Consider the following 22,089-nt stretch of genomic DNA (forward strand, 5'->3'; position numbering starts at 1 on the left):
CTTTCTTTTTCCTTTCTCTCTGCTTTCCTCTGAAGTGAACTGCGACCGCTTCAAAGATGGTCGCTCAATAAACCGCAGGTCCAGGAAATCCAAGCGAGGTCTGTGTTCTCTAAAGATGCACTTTTGCCTTTTTCCTTCATCATCTTCACGCTTTGCTTCTCCTGATGAACCTCTCTTTAGTCCTGACATGAGTATCAGCAATTGGGAGTAATGGCTAGTTTCACTGTTTAACCATTGATATGTCATCTTTGGAATACAATCATCCATTCATCCTTTGGAAGTAGTTGGATATTCATGCCAGATCATCAGCCAAACTGTGTACGACATGTACCTACTGAATATTTGGATAAAAGTGAACAACCCTGTTCACAACTACACATACTCTACACACCTTTTCTTTCAAAGTCAGTATCTTTCTCTCTCACTCTCTTTCTCACAGTCTCCCTCTCTCTCTCTCTCTCTCTCTCTCTCTCTCTCTCTCTCTCTCTCTCTCTCTCTCTCTCTCTCTCTCTCTCTCTCTCTCTCTGTCTCTCTCTAGAGAGGAACAGGAGGAGTGGGCGTCAGCACCCAGTGTCCACGCGCAGGATGGTGGCCCTCTATGACTACGATCCTAGGGAGAGCTCCCCTAACGTGGATGTGGAGGTACTGCTCTCTCTCTCGCCTTTCATCCTTCCTTTACTCTCCTTTTTCCAGATGATATGATGAAGTAATATGTGGATGCATGTGAATCAACACCTACCAATACTGAACATAACATGACTGAACGTGGCAGACATTATGAACAGGAGAAGATGATGTGACAGCTCATGCATTAAAATCTATGCTACACAACACTCTCTGTATGATACCTCAGGAGGACCGACACTGTTGGAGAGCGTCACTGCGGTTATTGAGTTAGGTGGAAGCCTAGTCCTGCTCTGCTCCAGTACTTGTAGACTTGCCTGCTTCTTGAAATAGAATAGCCTGAGGATAATATTTTGCCCAATATACCAGCCAGATTGACTCCCCGTCTTTACAATAACATGTCATTAGCTGGTCACTATACGTATTATTCTCCTGCTGTACCTATGGCCCTTTGCCCCCCCCCCCCCCCCTGCTTTCACTCACTCTCACCTTTCTATTGGCACTGCGTCAGACACAGTATGGGGGAGACAGGCTGAATGAGGAGGTGAGTGAGAGGAGCGTACCTGTACATTCTCTGTGTGTTTTTTAATTTCTCTCCCTGTGGTTGGAGTGTGTAGTGGAGGTGGGGTTCAGATGGTGTCTCCCTTCTGTAGTGTTCATGAACACAACCCCTCACGCATTGCCTGAGCTGGCATCTTTCCTCGGGTTCGGTCTCCTTACAGTGCATTGCATTTGGTCGGTGTGTTTTAGATAGCCCTGTAGGAATATGATGCCCGTAGTGTTGCAATCCTGTCTTCAAGGATCCAACATTTGATGCATTACAGTATTTGCGACAGCCTGCCAAAACTGCGTTAACACATGTACATGCATATCATTGGTTGGAGTAGGAAGCACAGCATTTCACACTAATGAAACCCTACAGTCTAAGAATGTACGTTTTGGGTCTTGTACAGAACACATTATAGCTTGTGTGATGCGGAGAAGAAGGGTAAACATACAGTAACTCTAACCTCTTTCTTTCCAACAGGCTGAATTGACATTCTGTGCGGGTGACGTCATAACCGTTTTTGGTGAAATCGATGAAGATGGGTTTTATTATGTAAGTATGTGATCTGTCCTTTTTACACTTGATGATGTCAAGAAACTTGTAAATGTGACTTCTTTTTTATGTGTTTTTTTCTTCTTCTCCATATTACGAAAGTTGAAGTTGATATAACAAACGACATTTTTAGGATCACTAAATACTTATTATTTTACGACTCAATATAACAAACAACAGTTTTAGGATTACAGATTATAGGTTTATAATAAATTGTGAATCGGATTCACTGTATCGTCTGCCGTAGGCTACTGGGTAAGTGATAAATGGCTTGTAAACAAACTTATGTTTTAAGACGTGCTCAAAAGCAAGAACTGTGTGATCTAATTATGTGTAGTTATTTGTTTTTAGCAGCATGTTGTGATGTGCTAAAACATGCAGTTAGTTCATAGTGATGTTCCTTTTTAGCTGCTAGCTGTTTCTCAGGTATTTCGTTTGAGGTGTACCAACATTCAAATAAATAAATTCATTTCTTCTTCAACTATTTCAATGTATGACACATCATTTGAAAGCTTACACGCTGCACTTTTCTAATCTGGAAAGTTGCCCTACTTGAGGACCTTTTCACCAGACCCTGTCCTAAATGTGTTACTGAGTCCAACATCAGATGGGTTTATTGGGCAAGGATGAGTCTCACTGTCTTTCTGTGATCCCTCAGGGCGAGCTCAATGGACACAAGGGTCTTGTTCCCTCCAACTTTCTTGAAGAAGTGCCTGATGATGTTGAGGTTTTTCTCACTGATACTCCATCTCGATACCCCCAGGATGCTCCAGCGCGGATAAAGACCAAAAGGGTACATGCTCTTTCGCAGTACTAGCCCTCTGTCATCCATTTGCTCTTTACAGTTCCCTCTATCTCCTTACTCCTTCAGTTTCCCGTCTGTGCTTGTGTGTGTTTCATTGCTGAAATTACAATGGGAGTTCACACTTTGGAGCATTATGCTGTAAACATCGTTGAAGTCTCAGAAATATATTTAAGACAACTCCATTGATACTTGACAGAGGTATTTTTATTTTTATGATGTTGACTGCTGTGAAACAAAAGCATTGTAAAATATTTGGATACTGTATTCATAAAGCATTCTCAAAGAGAATAGACAGGAAGTAGAAAACACCACTGACTTTTAACGTGTCTTATAATGTCTTGACAAATAGCAGTCAACAAGCAATGTTTTTTGCACATGCATATTTAGCATTGTAATAAATGCTTTATGAATATAACCTGTGTTTGATCTAAAATTGTTTCTAATAGAAGATAGTTTTGATGTTCTGGAAAATGAAATATGTAGACTGTAGCACCGCATGTTCTATCTTTAAGATGCATGAATTCTCCTTGAACATTTTTATATCAAAATAGAAATCTAGTACAATATACATTTTGTATTTGCTCCTGAAAGCCTTGTTTTTGTATATTGCTTACTTGTAAAATAGCACGCAAGACGTCAAAAAAGCTTATGTTGCTATCAGAGTATAATTTCTAAGTAATAACATTACTAGCTGTAAATTAATGTGACAATTCTGTGTTTAACAAATAATTGCAAGTTAATGTTTGGATATCAACAGGTTTCATCAGAAATGTCTTTCCTTGTTTTATGATTTGTCATTTTCATAGTGCAGATTATTGAAATGCCATCAATTTCTCGATGGTGTTGTTGACATTTACATTTACATTTTTGGCATTTAGCAGACGCCTTATTCCAAAGCGACTTACAATCAATACATTTGACTAAGCAAGTGAATCATCAATCCACCAGTCGTATCAGGAAGAGTAATCTAGCATAGGCCAGGGGCCATTGGCAGTCTCAGTCATAGAAGGAAAACTTTTAATATATATATATATATATATATACATAGACACTGGAGAACAGAGACAGTACAAGGGGGGCAGTAGAAGTCATAGGGGACACAGCAATGGGGGAAAGCGGGTGTCTCAGGAGACGCAGTGCTGGGGGGTAGTAGATGTCTCAGGAGGAGCAGTTAAGGTGTAACCTGTAGAGATGGAGGTCTTCAGTCTCTTATTTTGATTATTTTTAGATCGGCTTTGAAAGGAGTAAATAGAATAAGTTAGAATACGTTTAAGTTCTTTCAGATGTCAATGTTAGACTCAGCAAGCAATGCCAAGAGTGAGGGAATGTGAGGTACTTGACTCCTAGTGATCATGGAAGAACTCCACTTAATGGCCAAATGAGTCACTCCCCATCAAGAGGCCATGATATGACACGCTTATATTATTAAACGTTTATTACACGTTATGTTTCGCATCTCCTTAAACGTATAACATGCGCTCTGATGCTAGGCGTCAACAGCATCATCCAGCATGTGAGAGGTAAATGGTAAATGGACTGCACTTATATAGCGCCTTTATCCAAAGTGCTTTACAATGGCCTCTCATTCACCCATTCACACACACAGTCCGGCCAAGCTACCATGCAAGGTGCCGGCCCGCTCATTGGGAGCAATTTGGGGTTCAGTGTCTTGCCCAAGGACACTTCGATGTGGCCAGCCGGGGCTCGAACCGCCGATCAGCCAACCTTGCCATCATTAGACGCCGACTCTTTTTTTTTTTTTTATCTTTTATTATAAAAATATACTTTTAAATACAATCATAGCTATACATATTCATACATGTTCATTTTATAGCCTTCATTGTATTCTAATTCAAATAAAATAAATTAAAAACCAATAGATAAAAACAAAACACACCCATACCATTTTGGTATGAGATGCATCCATCTATTATTCCGTCAGTCCTTCATAACCAAGATAACCCTTTATCATAAATCAATAACAAATGAATGCAACACAAAAAACATCTTCAAAAATCTAAATCAAACTCCAACCCTCCATCCACCACCACTCTTATAAACCCACAATCCCTAATAAACAACTTCTCAAAATCTTTTTGCCCTGTCTTGTGCATCAGTCCCACATTCTTCCTGACCAATCCCTCAAAGACTTTCCACACCGTTATCCACTTTCCCTCAAATCTTGCTAAATTCCTCCTCAAATAAATTGCATACCTAGCCTGTGATAATACATAATTTAAACACCATATATTCACTCCCCTCCTCTTTCCCTCCACCCCAAAAACCACCATCCTCCTCCACTCCTGCATCCCCACCACCTCCACCCCCCAATGCTTCTTCACTAGTCCTTTCAACCTTTCTTCGAATCCCTTCATTTCTCTACATTCAAAAAGCATATGCATTAAGTTCTCATCCTGTATCCCACACACATCACACTCCCTCGAAACTGTTCTGTCTACCTGATGCAACACCACCTTAGTATAAACCCTGTTATGCCTAAGCATAAAATCAAAATGAGTACATTCTAAACTATTATATTTTAAAAATAAATTCCTCCATATGTTCTTCACCTCCAATCCTGGGAACACCTGCCTCCACACCTTCTCTGCCGCAGGCTCCTTCACTCTGCTCTCCAACAGTGCCCAGTAGCACTCCTTCACCTTAACCGCTGAGAAGTCCCGCACTGTTTCCCCTTTCCCTAGTCTTAACTTAGGTAACTCTGTTTGCTCCTTCCCTTTTAACTCCCTATCTAACCTACTCACCCACTCCCCTGGTATACTCTGCTTTATTTTATTATACATGCTCACTATTTCTCCCCTTCTCATCTCCTCATCTGTTTCCCTAACAACTTCTATAATTGCCTGCTCTGATAGGAACCCTGGCACTACCTCATACCTAAAATCCCTTACTCTAATCAGTCCTGCCCTCCAGAAACTCCTAGATTCTAACATTTTCCCCTCTCTTCTAATTACCGGGTTCAATAAAACTGGAACATTTAGTATCTCCCCTCTCTTCTCACACTCATATCCTACCTGAGGCAAAAAACTACCCCAGGCTTTAAACACCTCTTTATAGAATTCCGGCACCCTATCATACATCCGTACTTTAAAGCACATCAACAACCCATAATCCCCACACCCCCCACATCTATGTACCCATTCCCTAAAGTATCCTTTCCATCCATGTCCTTCCTCCCCATACAAAAACCTTTTGACTGTTCTGACTCTCATTGCCCTCATCTTTACTTCCAAATCTACCAGTTTCAACCCTCCTTTATCATAATCTGCTACTAATACATCATACGCTATTTTAACCCCCTTTCCTCTCCACAAAAAATCTGACACTAACATCCTGGTTTCTTTTAGAACCCACTCTGGTACATTCAATACTCCTAATACATAAACATATTTTGACATTAACAGTGCATTAACAATTACAACTTTTCCCTTCAGTTTCATGTTCCTTTGCTTCCAATAATTCAATGTTGTTCTTATTTTATTCAAAACCCCTGTCCATGTGTAATCAACAGCCTCCCTGTCATCCTCTCCCAGATATATCCCCAACACTTTTATCATCCCCTTTACAATTTTCAAATCAAAAACACAATTGTCTGTATTCACTCCCCCTATACACAACATTTCAGACTTGTCAACATTCACTTTTGCACCAGAAGCCTTTCCATATATGTTTACACACCCCATTATTTTGTTCACACTATTTACATCCCTGACAGTACATGTCGTGTCATCTGCATATTGATGGATTATGCTAACTCCTCCCCCCGGCATATTTATTCCCTTAATTTCTTTCTCCTGCTTAATATACGCTGCCAATGGCTCCACAGATATGCTATATAGCAATGCTGACAGTGGACACCCTTGTCTTATTGATCTCCCCAAAGGGAAGGAGTCAGTCAATAATCCATCTATCTTTACTTTACTTCTTGCATTCTTATATAATAGTTCAATCCAATCCCTCATAACAGTCCCAATCCCAAAATGTTCCATTGTTTTCAATAAAAAAACATGTTCCACCCTGTCAAAAGCCTTATTTAAATCCAAAGATAACAATAAACCCCCTTCCTCCCTCATGTCCTTCACAACATCCCTTAATGTGCACATATTCTCTGCCACATCCCTCCCTGGGACTCCATAGGCCTGGGTAGGTGCAATCATGTTTTTCATTACTTTATTCAATCTATTTGCTAATACTTTTGCTATGGTTTTATAATCACAATTAAGTAATGATAATGCTCTATAATTCTGTAATTTGTTCCTGTCCCCTTTACCCTTATACAATAACGTGAGCACCCCCAAACCCATAGAGTCCGGAACAACCCTTTTATTCCCCATACACGTATACACTCTGCACAATATAGGGGCCAGGATGTCAACAAAAGCTTTATAAAATTCAGCCGTCAACCCATCCGAACCCGGACTCTTATTTGGGTTTAACCCCATGATGGCTGTCTTAACCTCCTCCACCCTTAGGTCTGCATCACACATTTTCCCTTCTTCTTCTGTCACCCTAGCTTCCACTGCTTCTAATACTTTATTCATACATTCCTCATTCACCCCCCCAGATGTATATAGGTCTGTATAAAATGACTGCACAGTATCCATTATTCCCACTAAGTCTGTTATTATTTCACCGTTATCATTCTCTAATTCCTTAATTTTCCCTTTCTCTTTCTGTCTCTTCTCTAAACCTAAAAAGAATGCTGTACTCCTTTCTCCCTCAACCACATACCTTGCCCTACTCCTTACTAAAGCACCTTCACACTTTCTCTTCTCTAGCTCCCTCAAATCTTCCCTCACTCTCAAATACTCTGCTAAATCATGCCCTGGAATATTATCAACTCTTTCCTGTTCTATTGCTAACCTTTTCTGCAAATCTCTTTCCTCCCTCACCCTCTCTTTTCCTCTCAGTTTTGCGAATGCTATTATTACAGCTTTTAATTTATCCTTCATCCCTTCCCACCACACACACACATCACTCTCATACATCTGGTCTTCCATAGCAACACTCACACACTCTCTTACTATCACCCCAAAACGTCTATCTTTCAGTAAACTTGCATTAAAGCACCATGTCCCTCCTCTTCCCCCTACGTTCCTCGCACCTAGCTGGAAAGACTGAGCATCGTGGTCGCTAAAGGCCATAAACCGATACTCAACCCTTCCAACCAGGTGCCTCACCTCCCTCTTCACTAAACATAAATCGATCCTTGATTGTCTCAAAACCCCCATCACCATTTGTCTCCTTGAAAAAACCTGTGCATCAGGGTGCCCCTCCCTCCATATATCCACCATTCCTCTTGTGCGCATCATTTCTAATAATACTGGGCGTGACGGATCATTCCTAAATTTCACCCCCCTTGTTACATCTAACCTGTCCACCACCACATTATAATCCCCAACCATAATACAATTCCCAACACATTTCTCTTTCAAAGATTCAAAAAAAACTTTCCTATATTTGTCCACATTTGGTGCATATATACAATATAGTGCATACTCTATCCCTTGATATTCGAACCCCACTCCCACCACTCTTCCCTCATTGTCATTCATTATATTCCTTACATTTTTCACTACCCCATTCTTTACCAAAATAGCCACCCCACAAGCATACACAGTTCCATTACTCACATACACTTGTCCATTCCACCTCCTTCTTACATCCTCCATTATGTCCTCTGTCCAATGCGTCTCCTGGAGGCATATAATCTCCTCTCTGTATGCTGCCAACACAAGCTCCATCTTCTTCCTATCCCTGAGTCCATTTGTGTTGACAGCAACAACCCTGACCATCGTCAAGATTACAAAGAAAAAGATCATGTACACCGCCATGTCATTTTCCTACCTTAGTCTTCTTCCCTTGTGCACCTTTTGCACCCCTTCCCGATCTTGTCCTCACCCTCTGTACATCCGCATATAGTCCTTCATCGGAACCTTTTCTTTTCCCCACGCCCTCTGTTGAAGGCCCTGCCTCATCCATCTCTCCATCCCTTACTGCGTTGTCTAGGCTGGCTCCAATCTCCTCTCTCTCTTTACCCTCCATTTCCACCGGACCAGGCCCCTCCGCTCCTCTCTCCACTTCCGGCTCCATCTGGGTCTCCTCCACCACCTCAGCTTGTCCTCCTCCCTCCGTCACGTCTTCATGGCTCCTTTCCCCACCTTCTCCTTGTGTCTCCACCACTTCCTCCTCCACCACCTCCTCCTCCTCTCCCTCCATCTCCTCTTCTTCGTCCCCCTCCTCCTCCTCCTCCTCCACCACCTCCTCCTCCTCCTCCTTCTCCTCCTCCTTCTCCTCCTCCTTCTCCCCCTCCTCCTCCTCCTCATCACTGCTCACTCTCTCTCCTCCATCATATCTCCTTCCCATGCATTCACGTGCATAATGTCCTTGTTTATTGCATTTGTAGCATACGAACTCCGGGCATTCTCGGATTACATGTCCTGGTTTGATACATAGCCTACATACCCTCACCTGCTTGTCATGAATCACCCTAAAGTGATCCACTCCAACCAGGGTCTCAAACTTGGTAGAATAGGGCAATGACCTCACCTCTTCGGTGAACTTCACCTTCATGTATCTCGTCCCGTCTGCAATGTCAGTTCCCGGCCACGTCTTTCTTTTGATAGGTGATACCGCCTTCACCCCCCACGACTCCAGCCTGTACCTGATCACGTCGTCCTTCAGATATACCGGGAGATGCAAAAACGAGACCACCATTTCATCCACCGCCAAGTCCTTTCCCATTATTCTCACGTCTTTTATCATGAAACCATCCACCAGCTTGTCCTTCCCTCTCCTCGATGCCAGCGTGATCTCATATTTCATGTCTCCTTTATCCCGACAGCCCTCCACATTTCCACACACCTCCTTTATGCCTCGTAACATTTCCATCATGGTTATATTACTTCCTTGCTCCAGTCGCACTTCCACTGTTAAACTTGCGTCATACCGTTTGTCCGAGTTTCTTTTATCGTCGTCCATTCCATTCGCGTTGTTCGTTGCCATGTCGTCCGTCCTTAGAAGCCCCCGATCAGCACAAAGCTGTCGGGGTACTCAAAATCCTTAACTCGCTTAAATAAAGATGTTATTATAATGTTCGTTTGTTTTTTTCAAAAACATGCTCAAACTTTTCCTCAGTCCAAACACACCTGTTCAACTTCCGCTCATGCGCATAGACGCCGGCTCTACCTCCTGCGCCACAGCCGCCCCCAGAGAGGTAGGCCTGCTGCTGGCTCTCATAAGAGAATCCATAGTTGGTACGAAACAGGAAATACAAAACATACAACATTCCAAGTTTTAATTTCTCATTTCTTTTTTTATTCATCAAGACAAATACATGTTTTTTAAAAATCAGAACAAAAATAAAGCGCAAAGCTCAATTCACTTCTCAGTCTTAAGTGATCAAATGGTTTCAGTTTATCTTACAGAGGAGATGAGCCACCAGTGGGATGTGATGGGTGGTAGAAGAGAGAGAGAGAGAAGAGGAGAGAGAGAGTGAGAAGAGGAGAGAGAGTGAGAGGAGAGTGAGAAGAGGAGAGAGAGAGTGTGAGAGAGAGTGAGAAAGAGGCGACCTGACTAACATTGTACAAACGCTTCCAAACTGATTCTCCAAAAATAGACATGTGAAGTGGAACCTGACGACAAACCAAAAACAACAGGTACTGTTCCTAGTTTCTTTCACTAAATGCAAATAAACAGGAGTAACGTGTATAGATAAGAACCTCTGTGTACTTCTAGTTCTGTCGCTAAACCTCGTCGCAGAAAAATGACGGGAGGAAAGAAATACATAGTAAAAAACGAGTGATTTACGTCTAAGTGACCACAGCAGTGTAAAACGAGGCCTATTTGGCAGTGAGAGGGGCGTACACAATGATCTCCTTTTTGGGCGGCACGTCCAACGTCACACCGGACTTCAGTCTCCTCAGCAGGAACGGTGTCAGAATCTGCAAACCGAGACATCCTGTTAGATGAACAATTACAACAGGCAACGGACAATCTGATTGCTGCCCATCTAAGCCGTTAACGGGCTACATCACTGACGGCGTCGTCTTCTCATGTGAACGGGGGGGTAGCCAGTCAGGGGACTTACCTGGTGAAGCATGTGCAGGATGCTGTGCTCTTGTTCGTTGGCAACAATGTTGTCCGCGTCGTCTTTGATGGTGTCGATGTCAAACCACGACTCAAAGCTGTAGGAGAGAGAGTGCAAAATATTAACGCGCGCACACACCACCACCACCACCAATCTTTGCTGTGCTGTGAACAAAAAAACAAGAACATTACTTATTACTATTCACTAAATTGCGAAGTATAAAATAACTGATTTCATTATATTACATTACCGGTAATGTAATAAAATTCCATGGTGGAATGTATTTGTTTGTTGGTTGGTTCACAGAGACATCCGTACCTTTTGAGGTAATCGAGCACCTCGGGCTGGAGGAAGTTGAGCAGAGACCAGAGCTCGGCCAGGTTGTTCTGCAGCGGCGTGCGGGTCAGCAGCAGCTTGTTGTCTGTGGGCAGCATCTTCAGCTCCCTCACCAGCCGGCAGTTCATGTTCTTACGATTGTCCACGATCAGGTATTTCCAATGGAAACACTGTGTGTGTGTGTGTGTGTGTGTGTTTGGGGGGGGGGGGGGGGGGGGGTCATCATTAAAAGGCTGTGCTGTGAGAACTAAAAACCAACAATTTCTCTCTCTCTCTCTTTTTAAAAAAAATATTTTTATAAATTCCAACCACCATAGATGACCATGAGAGACAGAGAGAGAGGCCCACCTGCAGATGTCCTCCGTCAATCATGGCTATCTCAAAGGAGGTGATCACCACAGGACACATGTTGAGGGACCCCTGGGGCTTGCGGATTGACTTCAATATCTTCAGTCTCTCCTTCTGGGGACCGTGGTACAGCTGCACTGAAATCTTATCACACGACATGGGGCAGAAAAAGCCTTTAGGTAAAGAGTAAACAGTTATAGATGTCAGCTCAAATCAGGCAGTGATTGTAAATTAGGGGAAAATGTACAGTAGGACATTTTGCATGAGTGGTTTGATGTCAAGTTACCATACACTGTGTACCATGGGGCATCCACTTGCATTATGTCTGTACAATAGTATTTCAAACTATTGTACCTCTGGGGTGAATTTTTTGAACTCGCTGATCCAGTTGGACACAGTGGACAGGGGGGCGACCACCAGGAAGGGACCCATGACCTTCTTCTCGACCATCATTGCCACGTGGCCGATGCACTGAATGGTCTTCCCCAGACCCATCTCATCAGCCAGGATCCCATTGATCCCGTTCTCCCACAACATCTGCGCACACACACACACACACACACACACACACACACACAAAAGAGCAAATGACTCCCTTTCGGCTTCGATTCAATAAGCAAGCAATAGGCATAATCAAAAGGACTTTCACTCACCCTAAGCCACTCGAGGCCCTCTATCTGGTAGCATCTCATGACACCTCCAGTAAAGAGTTTGGGCTGCTTGGCAGGCACGGGCTGGCCGTTCACCTTCCTGTCTGGGTCCAGGTGCTTGGCACGGTCTCTCACTGCCCCCGACAGGCGACTCTTGATGTCTGTGTTCGAGTCGCTCATCATCTCTATATCCTTGACTTCCAGCTTTATGTGGCTGGGGATCTCCTCCTCCTGTTCGAGAAGAGGGAGAGCTCAGAAGGTGAGGATCTAGGACATCAAAAGCCATTTCATTTCAGCTTCAAGTTTATTTTGGGTTAAGAGTTAAATGGATGGTTCAGCCTTTTTTTATGTTTAGGTGAAATCTCATCTTACAGAGTTATCCTCATAGGTAGGACAGTAGAAAACGTCATACAGGATTCCACTACTGGCCTATGAGGACAACTGATACTATGAGAACCGATGATATTTCACCTAAACATGAATATAGGCTGAACCATCCCTTTATGGTGGTTCAGGCTATAAAATAGGCTAAAAACTATAAAATGTATCCCTTACATTGTGATTACAATTCCTTACCTCTTCCTCTTCCTCTTCCTCCACTTTAGCTATTTTGGCCTTAGACATCATTTCCTGAAACACAAAAACATGCAAAAAAGTAAATCAAAATGAAACTATTAACTAGGCCCATTTGCCCCATTTCAAAGTATGTTAGCCCAGTGGCGCCGGCAGCCGGAATCCTGTACGCACTGTGCGTACAAATTTTTTTAAAGGATTTTTTTTTCTGTAATAAACGTGCTTAATAATGACAGGGCTTAAAGTGAGAAAAAATCCTGTGCCTGAAACTTTTTCTTGGGGAGGCGGGTCACAGTTTGAGATATTGGGAGAGCGGGTACAGAAGACAGCTTCTTGTCTCAATGTTTAAATGCATTAATACTATTTTATAGTCAATACAAAATATATGTCTCAATGTTAAAATGCATTAATACTTTAAATGAATGTGCAATAAGATGTCCAAGATGGCGGCGCGCTACTCAGTCATGCGGCTCGGAGTGGCTTCTACACTGGTGTTTCTTTGTGTCTGTAAGTACATTTGTATGTACACTTTTATTTGAGTACTTATAGGGAACAGTTGTGTAAATAGTACCTACAGCAGGCTCGACTTATTAGAAATCGGCACGCAAAACGACAAGACAGTTACAGCGGAGTTTCTGAAGCAACACAGGATATATAACGAGATCCTTGGTACTCAGTCCCCTCCCTGAGGCGGAAGCGACGGAGGCGAGATCGTAAACAACGCCGAGGCCGCCGGGGAGGCCTGTTAGCAAGGCTAAGGAGAAACCCAAACAAACCAGCTTTACCAAGCATTTTCCTCTCTAACGTCAGATCCCTGACGAACAAGATGGATGAACTGAGACTACAGGTGGCCAAAAACAGCATCGTAGGGGATAGCTGTGTGATTATTCTGACCGAAACCTGGCTAAATGACAACATTGTGGACGCTACCGTTAGCTTAGAGGGCCGAACGCTACATCGCGCCGACCGAACGGAGCGTAGCGGGAAGTCAAGAGGAGGTGGGATCATAATATCGACGAAGGATAGCTGGTGCTTAAACACGAAAACTGTAAGTAGCCACTGCTCCCCAGACCTAGAATACTTGACTGTTAAATGCCGACCCACATACCTGCCTAGGGAGTTTAACGCGGTGCTAATTACATGTGTGTATATAGCGCCTAGCTCAGACAGCAAAGTAGCATTGGCGCGACTATATGACGTCATTAGTAGCCAACAAAGTACTGATCCACAGGCTATTCACATCATAGCGGGGGACTTTAATCATGTCGACCTGAAGGCAGTACTACCCAAGTTCTACCAGCATGTAAAATGTGCAACGAGAGGAGAAAAAACACTGGATAAGGTATACACCAACATCAAACGTGCTTACAAGGCTAGTCCGCTAGCTCATCTAGGCATGTCTGACCATGTGTCAATCCTCCTGATTCCTGCATACACTACAATGGGGAAAAGTGCTCCCACCACCACTAAGACTGTCAGAACCTGGCCAGAAGGGTCCGCTCCACTGCAGATCTGCCTAAATGACACCCTATGGCAGGAATATGAGCATGAGGACCTGGAACAGTACACGTCGTCGGTTCTGAACCACATAGTGAACTGCACCAACTCAGTCACCGTGGACAAACGGGTCCGGGTCTACCCCAACACGAAGCCATGGATGACTGGGAAGGTCCAAAAACTGATAAATGAGAGGGACAACGCCTTCTTCGCAGGGAAGCGCACACCGCTGTACAACTCCACCAGGGCCAACCTAAAGCGCGGCATCAAAGCGGCCAAGGCAGAGCACAGAGAGAAGATTGAGGAATGCCTCCTGAGCAACGACTCCAGGCGGATGTGGCAGGGGGTTCAGCAGATGACAAACTTCAGAGCCAACAGGCTCACAGCCGCAGAGGACGACCCCCTGCTGGCGGGAAAGCTGAACACCTTCTACGCCCGGTTCGACGAGGGGCGAACGGAGGTAACCACAACACAAACACCACTCTCTCCAGCTCTCAGCAGCCTCACCCTCACAGAGCATGAGGTGAGACGCGTACTGAAGGCGGTGGACCCCAGGAAAGCCTCGGGGCCGGATGGCGTCCTGGGACGGGTGCTGAGAGACTGCGCCGACCAGCTGGCCGGGGTTTTCACCAACATCTTTAACCAGTCCCTGTCCCAGGCCACCGTCCCACCCTGCCTGAAAACCTCAACTATCATCCCAGTCCCGAAGAAAAGCACGGTGAGCTGCCTAAACGACTACCGCCCGGTGGCACTCACACCAATCATCATGAAGTGCTTCGAGAAACTAGTCCGGGCCCACATACTCACACGCCTCCCGCCCAACCTGGATCCATACCAGTTCGCCTACAGAGCCCACAGGTCCACAGAGGACGCCATAGCGACGACTCTCCACGCCACTCTATCCCACCTGGAGAGGGGAAACAGCTACGCGAGACTGCTCTTCGTGGACTTCAGCTCCGCCTTCAACACCATCCTTCCAGACAGGCTAGTGACCGAACTACTAGACCTGGGTCTATCACACTCTATATGTGCGTGGATCAAGGACTTCCTGACCGACCGCCCCCAGAGGGTGCGGGTGGGCCCCCACACCTCCACAGCCCTCAGCCTCAGCACTGGGTCACCCCAGGGCTGCGTGCTAAGCCCCATCCTCTACAACCTCTACACCCACGACTTCACCCCCGTCCACCCCAGCAACTACATCGTAAAGTTTGCAGACGACACCACCGTGGTGGGATGTATCTCGGGGGGGGACGAGGCGGCGTACAGGGATGAGGTAGAGCAACTGAGCAAGCTGTGCAAGGTTAACAACCTGCTGCTAAACAAGTCAAAGACCCAGGAATTCATCGTAGACTTCAGGAGGAAAAAGTCAGAGATCCAGCCCCTGCTCATCGACGGAGAGAGCGTGGAGAGAGTCTCAACCCTCCGATTCCTGGGACACAACATGCGGGATGACCTGGCCTGGAAGGACAACACTAAAGGCACCATCAAGAGGGCACAACAGCGGCTATACACCCTGAGATGCCTCAGGAAACAACACAACAAGCAGGAGATACTGGTGGCCTTCTACCACGGCGCAGTGGAGAGCATCCTCACCTTCGGCATCTCCAACTGGTTCCACAGCTGCACAACAGCGGAGAGAAACGAGCTACAGAGAGTCGTGAGAACAGCACAGAAGATCACCGGCGCCCCCCTCCCCTCTCTGGAGGAGCTGTACAACACACGCTGTCTCAGGAGGGCCTCCAAGATCTCCAGGGACCCGACCCACCCTGGGCACGTACACTTTGTCAAGCTGCCCTCGAACAGGAGGTACAGGACCCCGGCCGCTAAGACAAACAGACTGAAGGACTGCTTCTACCACAGGGCCGTCAAGGCCCTGAACACAGAAAAGGCCTAAGTTCTGGGCCCAGGACAGTCCGGACGGATTGTATGGCAGCTAGTGCTGAGGCACAAACATGTACATTTTCAAGCCTGCAAACTGTGACACTTTAAAATAATGTGAAAAAATACTCTTTGTGCAATATGACAACCCTAGTTGACTATCTGTGCAGTATAGTACAGTGGATTGTGTACATAGCCTTTATTGATGTAAACCAGCTCCTTACCTTCTTGTGATTTTTTGCATCTATGCTTTTTCTAAAATTTGTTTTTTTTTCCTTTCCTAACACCAGGGGAGCCACCCCTCCTAAATTTCGTTGTTTGGTACCTGTACTGTAGCAATGACAAATAAAGTCCATTCCATTCCATTCCATTCCAACAATACTATGTGCAATATGACAACCCTTGTGTACATAAGGTTCAGATATAGGAAAAGTTAGGATATTTATAGCATAGAGTACAGCACAGTGTTTTATTGTATAGTATAGTAGTATAGTAGATAGTGTACCTAGCCTTTATTTATGTAAACCAGCTCTTTTCCCTTTTTTATTTTACCCTTGGCCCTCGTGTTTTTAGTCTTTTTCCAAGCACCAGGGGAGCCCCCCCTCCTAAATTTCGTTGTATGGTACCTGTACTGTATTAATGACAATAAGTGCCTTGCTCAAGAGCATATGCAGCACCCTCATGAGGCGGGGATCTTAACAAAGGCAAGGCACTTAACCCCTAATTGCTCCAGGGGAGCTGACTATTGCTGACCCTGTGCCTAGAGCAAAAAATACCAAATTCCAACAATTGATTGACAAGTTGATTGCATGGCAAATAAAACATTCATTCTTCTTCTAACAAGGTCAGAACTTGAACCGACATCAGCCACTATTAATACTACACATTTATGCAATGATGAAATAATTACCTTCAAAATGGATACGTGAGGCATCGTTGAAACCTCCAACAGCTTGGCCAACTGCAAGTTAAAACAAAGAACATCGCACGTGGCTGTGTTACATATCATTGAAACTTGCTTTATAAGCTAGCTTCCACAACACAGCAACAAACTCAGCTTGGTGTGTTCTTCACATCTATAAGCTATATAATAACGGTTAAAATAGTTAGTTATAGTCGTGCATTTGATGATTTTGCTCAATCAAATAAGCACCTGCGGTTAGCCTGCTTAGCTAATGACTTCACGAGAAACGCAGTCTGGTAATACACTAATATGGTAAACGGAGATTTTCTTGGCTAATTATAATTTCAGCTAGCAGATATTCGCTTGCACATGCCTTTGAATCGTGATAGCTAAGCAATTTCACTCGTTTTGTACCTTCTTAACTCATTGACTGCCAAAGACGCCATTTGAAAAACCAGATACTTTATTTTTCTGTTTCTGTCTGTCCAATGTCACACTTGCCCTCAGGGACGCGGGAAGGGGGGTGCTGAGGGTGCTGCAGCACCCCCTAGCGGCAAGCAGAAGGAGCTCCTCCTGCCTGAATTTTAAAAATAAAAATATTATTCAAACAATAATTTAAAACAATATAATAACTATTGTTGCTTTTGGGAATAAAAATAAATGTGTTTTTTGTAATAAATGTAAAAATGTGTTTGTTAGTTTTAATGTTAGTGATCACATGGTCATATCTTGCTAGGGACTTGACATCCGAGTCTTGACACCCCCACCCCCACCCCCGTTTGACGAGCCATGTCGACCAGACATACGTTTTCCTGGGAGGAAAATTGGAACAGACATTCGAGTTTCATTTCATTTAAAAAAAGCTGGTTTACCAGGTGGAAATGGTTGCATTATGTCACTGAAAGAGACCCTGTTCTTTGCTTCTCTTGCAGTAAAGCTATATAGAGAAGGGGTTAAGGCACCACGACAGAAAGACAAGTGCATTTACAGTAGGAGGCTTTTGTAAGTTTAGCCAACACGAGATGTCTGACATACATTCAGAATCGGTGAGATTGCATGCTTCGCTTAACAACACTCCCATTAATGCTCTACTGTCGGACGTTGTTGAGAAAGAGCAACAGACGGCCAGAAACGTATTAGAACTGATATTCAGATCCATCCGATTCTTCGGCAGCGAAGGGCTTCCGTTAAGATGCAATAACAATCGACATGGAGTGCTGTCTGTAATAATGGTCAACATCATGTTTGTGGACATTGTGGGACACTGTGAGCTGAGTGGAAATTACTGTAAATTCCAACACATTGTTGGTAAAATATTTAACGTTACGTCTTTGTAGTGTGTGGGTGCATGCGTGCGTGCTTAACTATTATTGCCCGTGCATTGGGGCCCGTCGTTATGCCACTGTGTGCGTGTGAGCGAACGAGCAATCAGCGAGAGGGAGGGAGAGAAATCGTTATAATTTTTTCCCTGGCTATTTTTTTTCCCTGTAGCGTATATGTGTGGTGGCCTGGGAAAACCCTTCACATGGTGGCATTTTGACATTTTCATTTTTTTATATTTCCATAAATTAGAAGTTCTCAGCTATTCATAACTGGTTGAATGACTGAGATAGCCCTTTATTTTAAAAAGTTATGAGCATTTTAATGTATCATGTCAAAAAAAGTGAAAGGTGAGAAATGCTGCCCCCATGCTGCCCCCGACTCCTTTCTCCTCCGGGTCGGGGGAGGAGCCTATGCAGATCGGCTGGTCTCGTTTGTCTGCTTGTGATGCGGTGTTAGTCTGCTCGCCTCGTCGGTATTCGAGGGACAGATCCATTTGTGTGTCTTCTAGTTAAGATTGGATTTCTTTATGCTTATTGTGAGCATCAGTAAACTGGCAATAACACAGGTGGAAGTATCGTCTCTCCTTTCGCTCATGTGTGCGTGCGTTGCTTAACTGAGAATGAGACACGTTCAACGTGACGTTGTTTCGCTAGCAAACTACCCACCACAAAAACATAAAAATAAGTACTTTCTCTTTTGTTTTCTTAAAATGTTTATTCACCATAATGTAGTATGGAGTTCAAAGTACTAGAATACCACATAATATCAAAATCGCCGAAATAGGACATTTCCATCTATTTTTGCTCTTTGCCACAAACGAATGCCAGCGACATCCGACGGGTTTTCCCAGGCCACCACACATATAGACAGCACCTCAGCACCCCCAGTCAAAATACCTTCCCGCGTGCCTGCTTGCCCTTCTCCACCGGCACTAGTTTTGGATCTAGCTTGCTGTTCATTATTTTGATGATAAATTGTAGATAGCTAGCTATAACATCTTCATAAGTCATCTACGTTTCTACATCTCCGTCGAATACTACACAGCAGAGTTTGACGCTTGAGTTTTTACAACGCGCAACTGCCAGAAAAACATACCGGCATATACAGTAAATCGATATTGTCGAACCCTATATATATATATATATATATATATATATATATATATATATATATACACACACACACACACACACACACACATACACACACACACACACACATACATAACCATACAGGCTTAAATACTGATTAACAGTTCATCACTGTAACCCCCTCCCCCCCCTACGCAAAACGTGTCCACCGCGTGTACTGATAATGGCCATGTCCGGACAGCCCACCTGGGGGTCAGGGTTCAAGGGGGGTTGAATAGCTGTAGAATGTAGATTGGTTTCACGGCTACATTATCGTCATAGTGCAGCATTTGGAATATATTTTATACATAACTAGCTAGATTTGATAGCTTGGTAGCTAACAATCAATTATAGCGCGTTTTCCGAATGCGGACTATCGACCCTTAGCTAGCATCTAATTGGAAAGAGTCCGAATTGTCCAACTACCGAATAAGTCCACTTGACGAACTGTTTTACCTATAACATACATAACTAGTTATGTTTAATGACCTATATGTAATATATGACCTATATTTAATGACCGTATACCAGCCGTCAATGACGAAAGCTCTAATGAATAGCAACTAAGCTAACGAAATGCTTACGCTAACACAGTTCAATGACAGTGCACACACCGTTTAAAGCAAGATTAATTCAATAACATAATTGCAGCACGTGAGATATTAACACATTAATATGTACATTGATAAGATATTAAAATGTCTTCCATACATTGTGGAAGGCTTTCCGCGGTAAGGTGACCAGATTTCTCAGATGCAATCTGGTGTCTTGTCGGTCTGGGCGGTGGGCAGCGAACAGGTTGATGGTCGGAGAGAAAGAAAGACTCGACGTCTGTGACCTGGAGTGTCTAGGACCGGAGGGCGGGAAGGAGTCACGTGAGAGGAAACAGGACCCGTGCACATTGCACTTCTGAAAAAAACACGCAATTAAACTCTTATCATTGAAAATGTGAGATAGTTCAACAGTTTACAAAAACATTTAAGTTTGCCCATATACATGCACCTTAATTCATGGATACCTATATTACCGGTATATCTTGTATTTTTATTAACTGCTGTGCAACACATTGTCTCTGAATATTTATCTGAAAATAGCAGCTATGGAGTCCATAAGGAGCCTATCATTTACTGTGTCTTTTAGCTCAACTTCATACTTTTTTTTCCCTTTTTTTTTTCTTCAGTAAACTGTTTCGGAACTACTTGACTGTGCTACTTAATGAGTCAATTGCGTAGTCAGTGGCAGGTGTGAGAGATGAGTCAGTGGTGGCTTGCCTCAGGCATGAATCTAACCACCACAAATCAAACAACCAACCGAACTGATCTTGAATCAGTTTATTAAGACGCCACCAGATCATCGCTCATCAAAGACACAGTAAATAGGCTAATTATGGACTCTATTATATAGATGCTATTTTCAGATAACGAAATTAAGAGACAATGTGTTGCACAGCAACAGTTAACAAACTACAAGATAGAATATAGGTAGCCTATCCATAAATTAAGGTGCATGTATATGGGCAAACTTTAATTTGGTTGTAAACTGTTGAACTATCTCACGTCTTAACGGAGTGAACACGTGATTCCTTCCCTGTTATTCCTGGTCGTGGACGATTCTGTCTTTCTGACTTTTAAATAAGAACGATATTCCATTTGTTCATTTGCTTCTTTAATGAAATGACTCTGCAAAATGACAATAATCAAACAAGTCCTGAGCAGGGCGAATGCAGGTGTACACATTATAACAGTAGTCTATCCAATTCCGTTTCCGGTGCGTGCACCTAAATATATGACCGTAGTGCAATATTCCCTATCTCCCCCCGAGCCTTTAACACGACAACAATAAAGGCTGAAACAACAACATGCCTATACGAAGAGAATAACTCAAGTGTCCGTACAAATCACGAATCAACAAGCAAAGTGCACAACACAACACAACGCCCATATAACCTAGTAATGTCAACCCATGGAAAAGTCTCTGTGCCAGGCAGGCACGCAGGTCGCCCTAGCGGACCGGCATAGGCCTGACGGCGGTGGCGGCAGCGACGAGACCGGGACTGGCGGGGAAGAGACCACTGTGGCCCCAGGGGCCGGCAGCGACATCTGGGGGACGGCACACCCTGGCGAGTCTCGAGCTGGTGCCACAGGCGAGGCGGATGTGGGGTGTGTCCCAGGCCGGGGAGAGCCCGCTGATGGCAGCGCCAGCGGCGGGGCGGACCCAGGCTCCGATACGGGTATTCCAGGGCCGCTTGTGGGGTCAGGCAGCCGCGGCGCAACAATAGGCGCCGGCCTGGCGATGCGGATCGCCAGATCATCATAGATCGATCGGGGCGGAAGCTGGTCATTGCGAACCGGGTAGAACTTGCGCAGGAATCTCCTGTTCCGAAGTGTGATCCTGCCCGAGCCGTCAATCTTGATCACGTATTGATCGTGCTGACGCACCTCCACGACGCAGCCCGTCCTGTCCCATTTGTTGGGGTGGGGTCCTGTCTGGTTCTGTACACGGACCAAATCCCCAACTACGAGCGGCGGAAGGCGTTTAGTGTGCTCCGCCCAGGTGCCCGCTGTGCGGATATGGCGTTTGCGGAGGGCCTCCTCCCTCGCTGTCAGTGTCTCACGCCAAGTTTCATGAGGCCTGTATTTTCGGGGGCGATCGGGATGAAATCGCGTATCGGGCGGCCGAACACACACATCGCTGGGGAAATCTTGGTGTCCGGGTCAGGCGTGTTGCGGTACTGCAGTATCGCCGTCTGCACGGCGTCAGTGTCGAGTTCACCCTTCGGGCCAGTGTTGTCAGTGATCAGCCGTTTCATCGTTTT

At 44.5% G+C, this 22,089-nt stretch overlaps 1 protein-coding gene across 1 annotated transcript; it reads right to left on the reverse strand.

Moving 5' to 3' along the window:
* Positions 1–10,387: 10,387 nt before the first annotated feature.
* On the reverse strand, positions 10,388–12,593 carry LOC308150322 (lymphocyte-specific helicase-like; the record flags this gene model as incomplete). The annotated part of the gene is made up of 7 exons (XM_080523167.1): positions 10,388–10,489; positions 10,636–10,732; positions 10,954–11,141; positions 11,320–11,463; positions 11,674–11,856; positions 11,973–12,200; positions 12,546–12,593. The coding sequence occupies 7 exons, from the start codon at positions 12,591–12,593 to the stop codon at positions 10,388–10,390; spliced, it is 990 nt and encodes a 329-aa protein (XP_080379293.1).
* Positions 12,594–22,089: the final 9,496 nt, after the last annotated feature.

The sequence above is a fragment of the Nansenia antarctica genome, assembly GCF_963989245.1.
Source record: "Nansenia antarctica genome assembly, chromosome: 2".
Lineage (NCBI taxonomy): Eukaryota > Metazoa > Chordata > Actinopteri > Argentiniformes > Microstomatidae > Nansenia > Nansenia antarctica.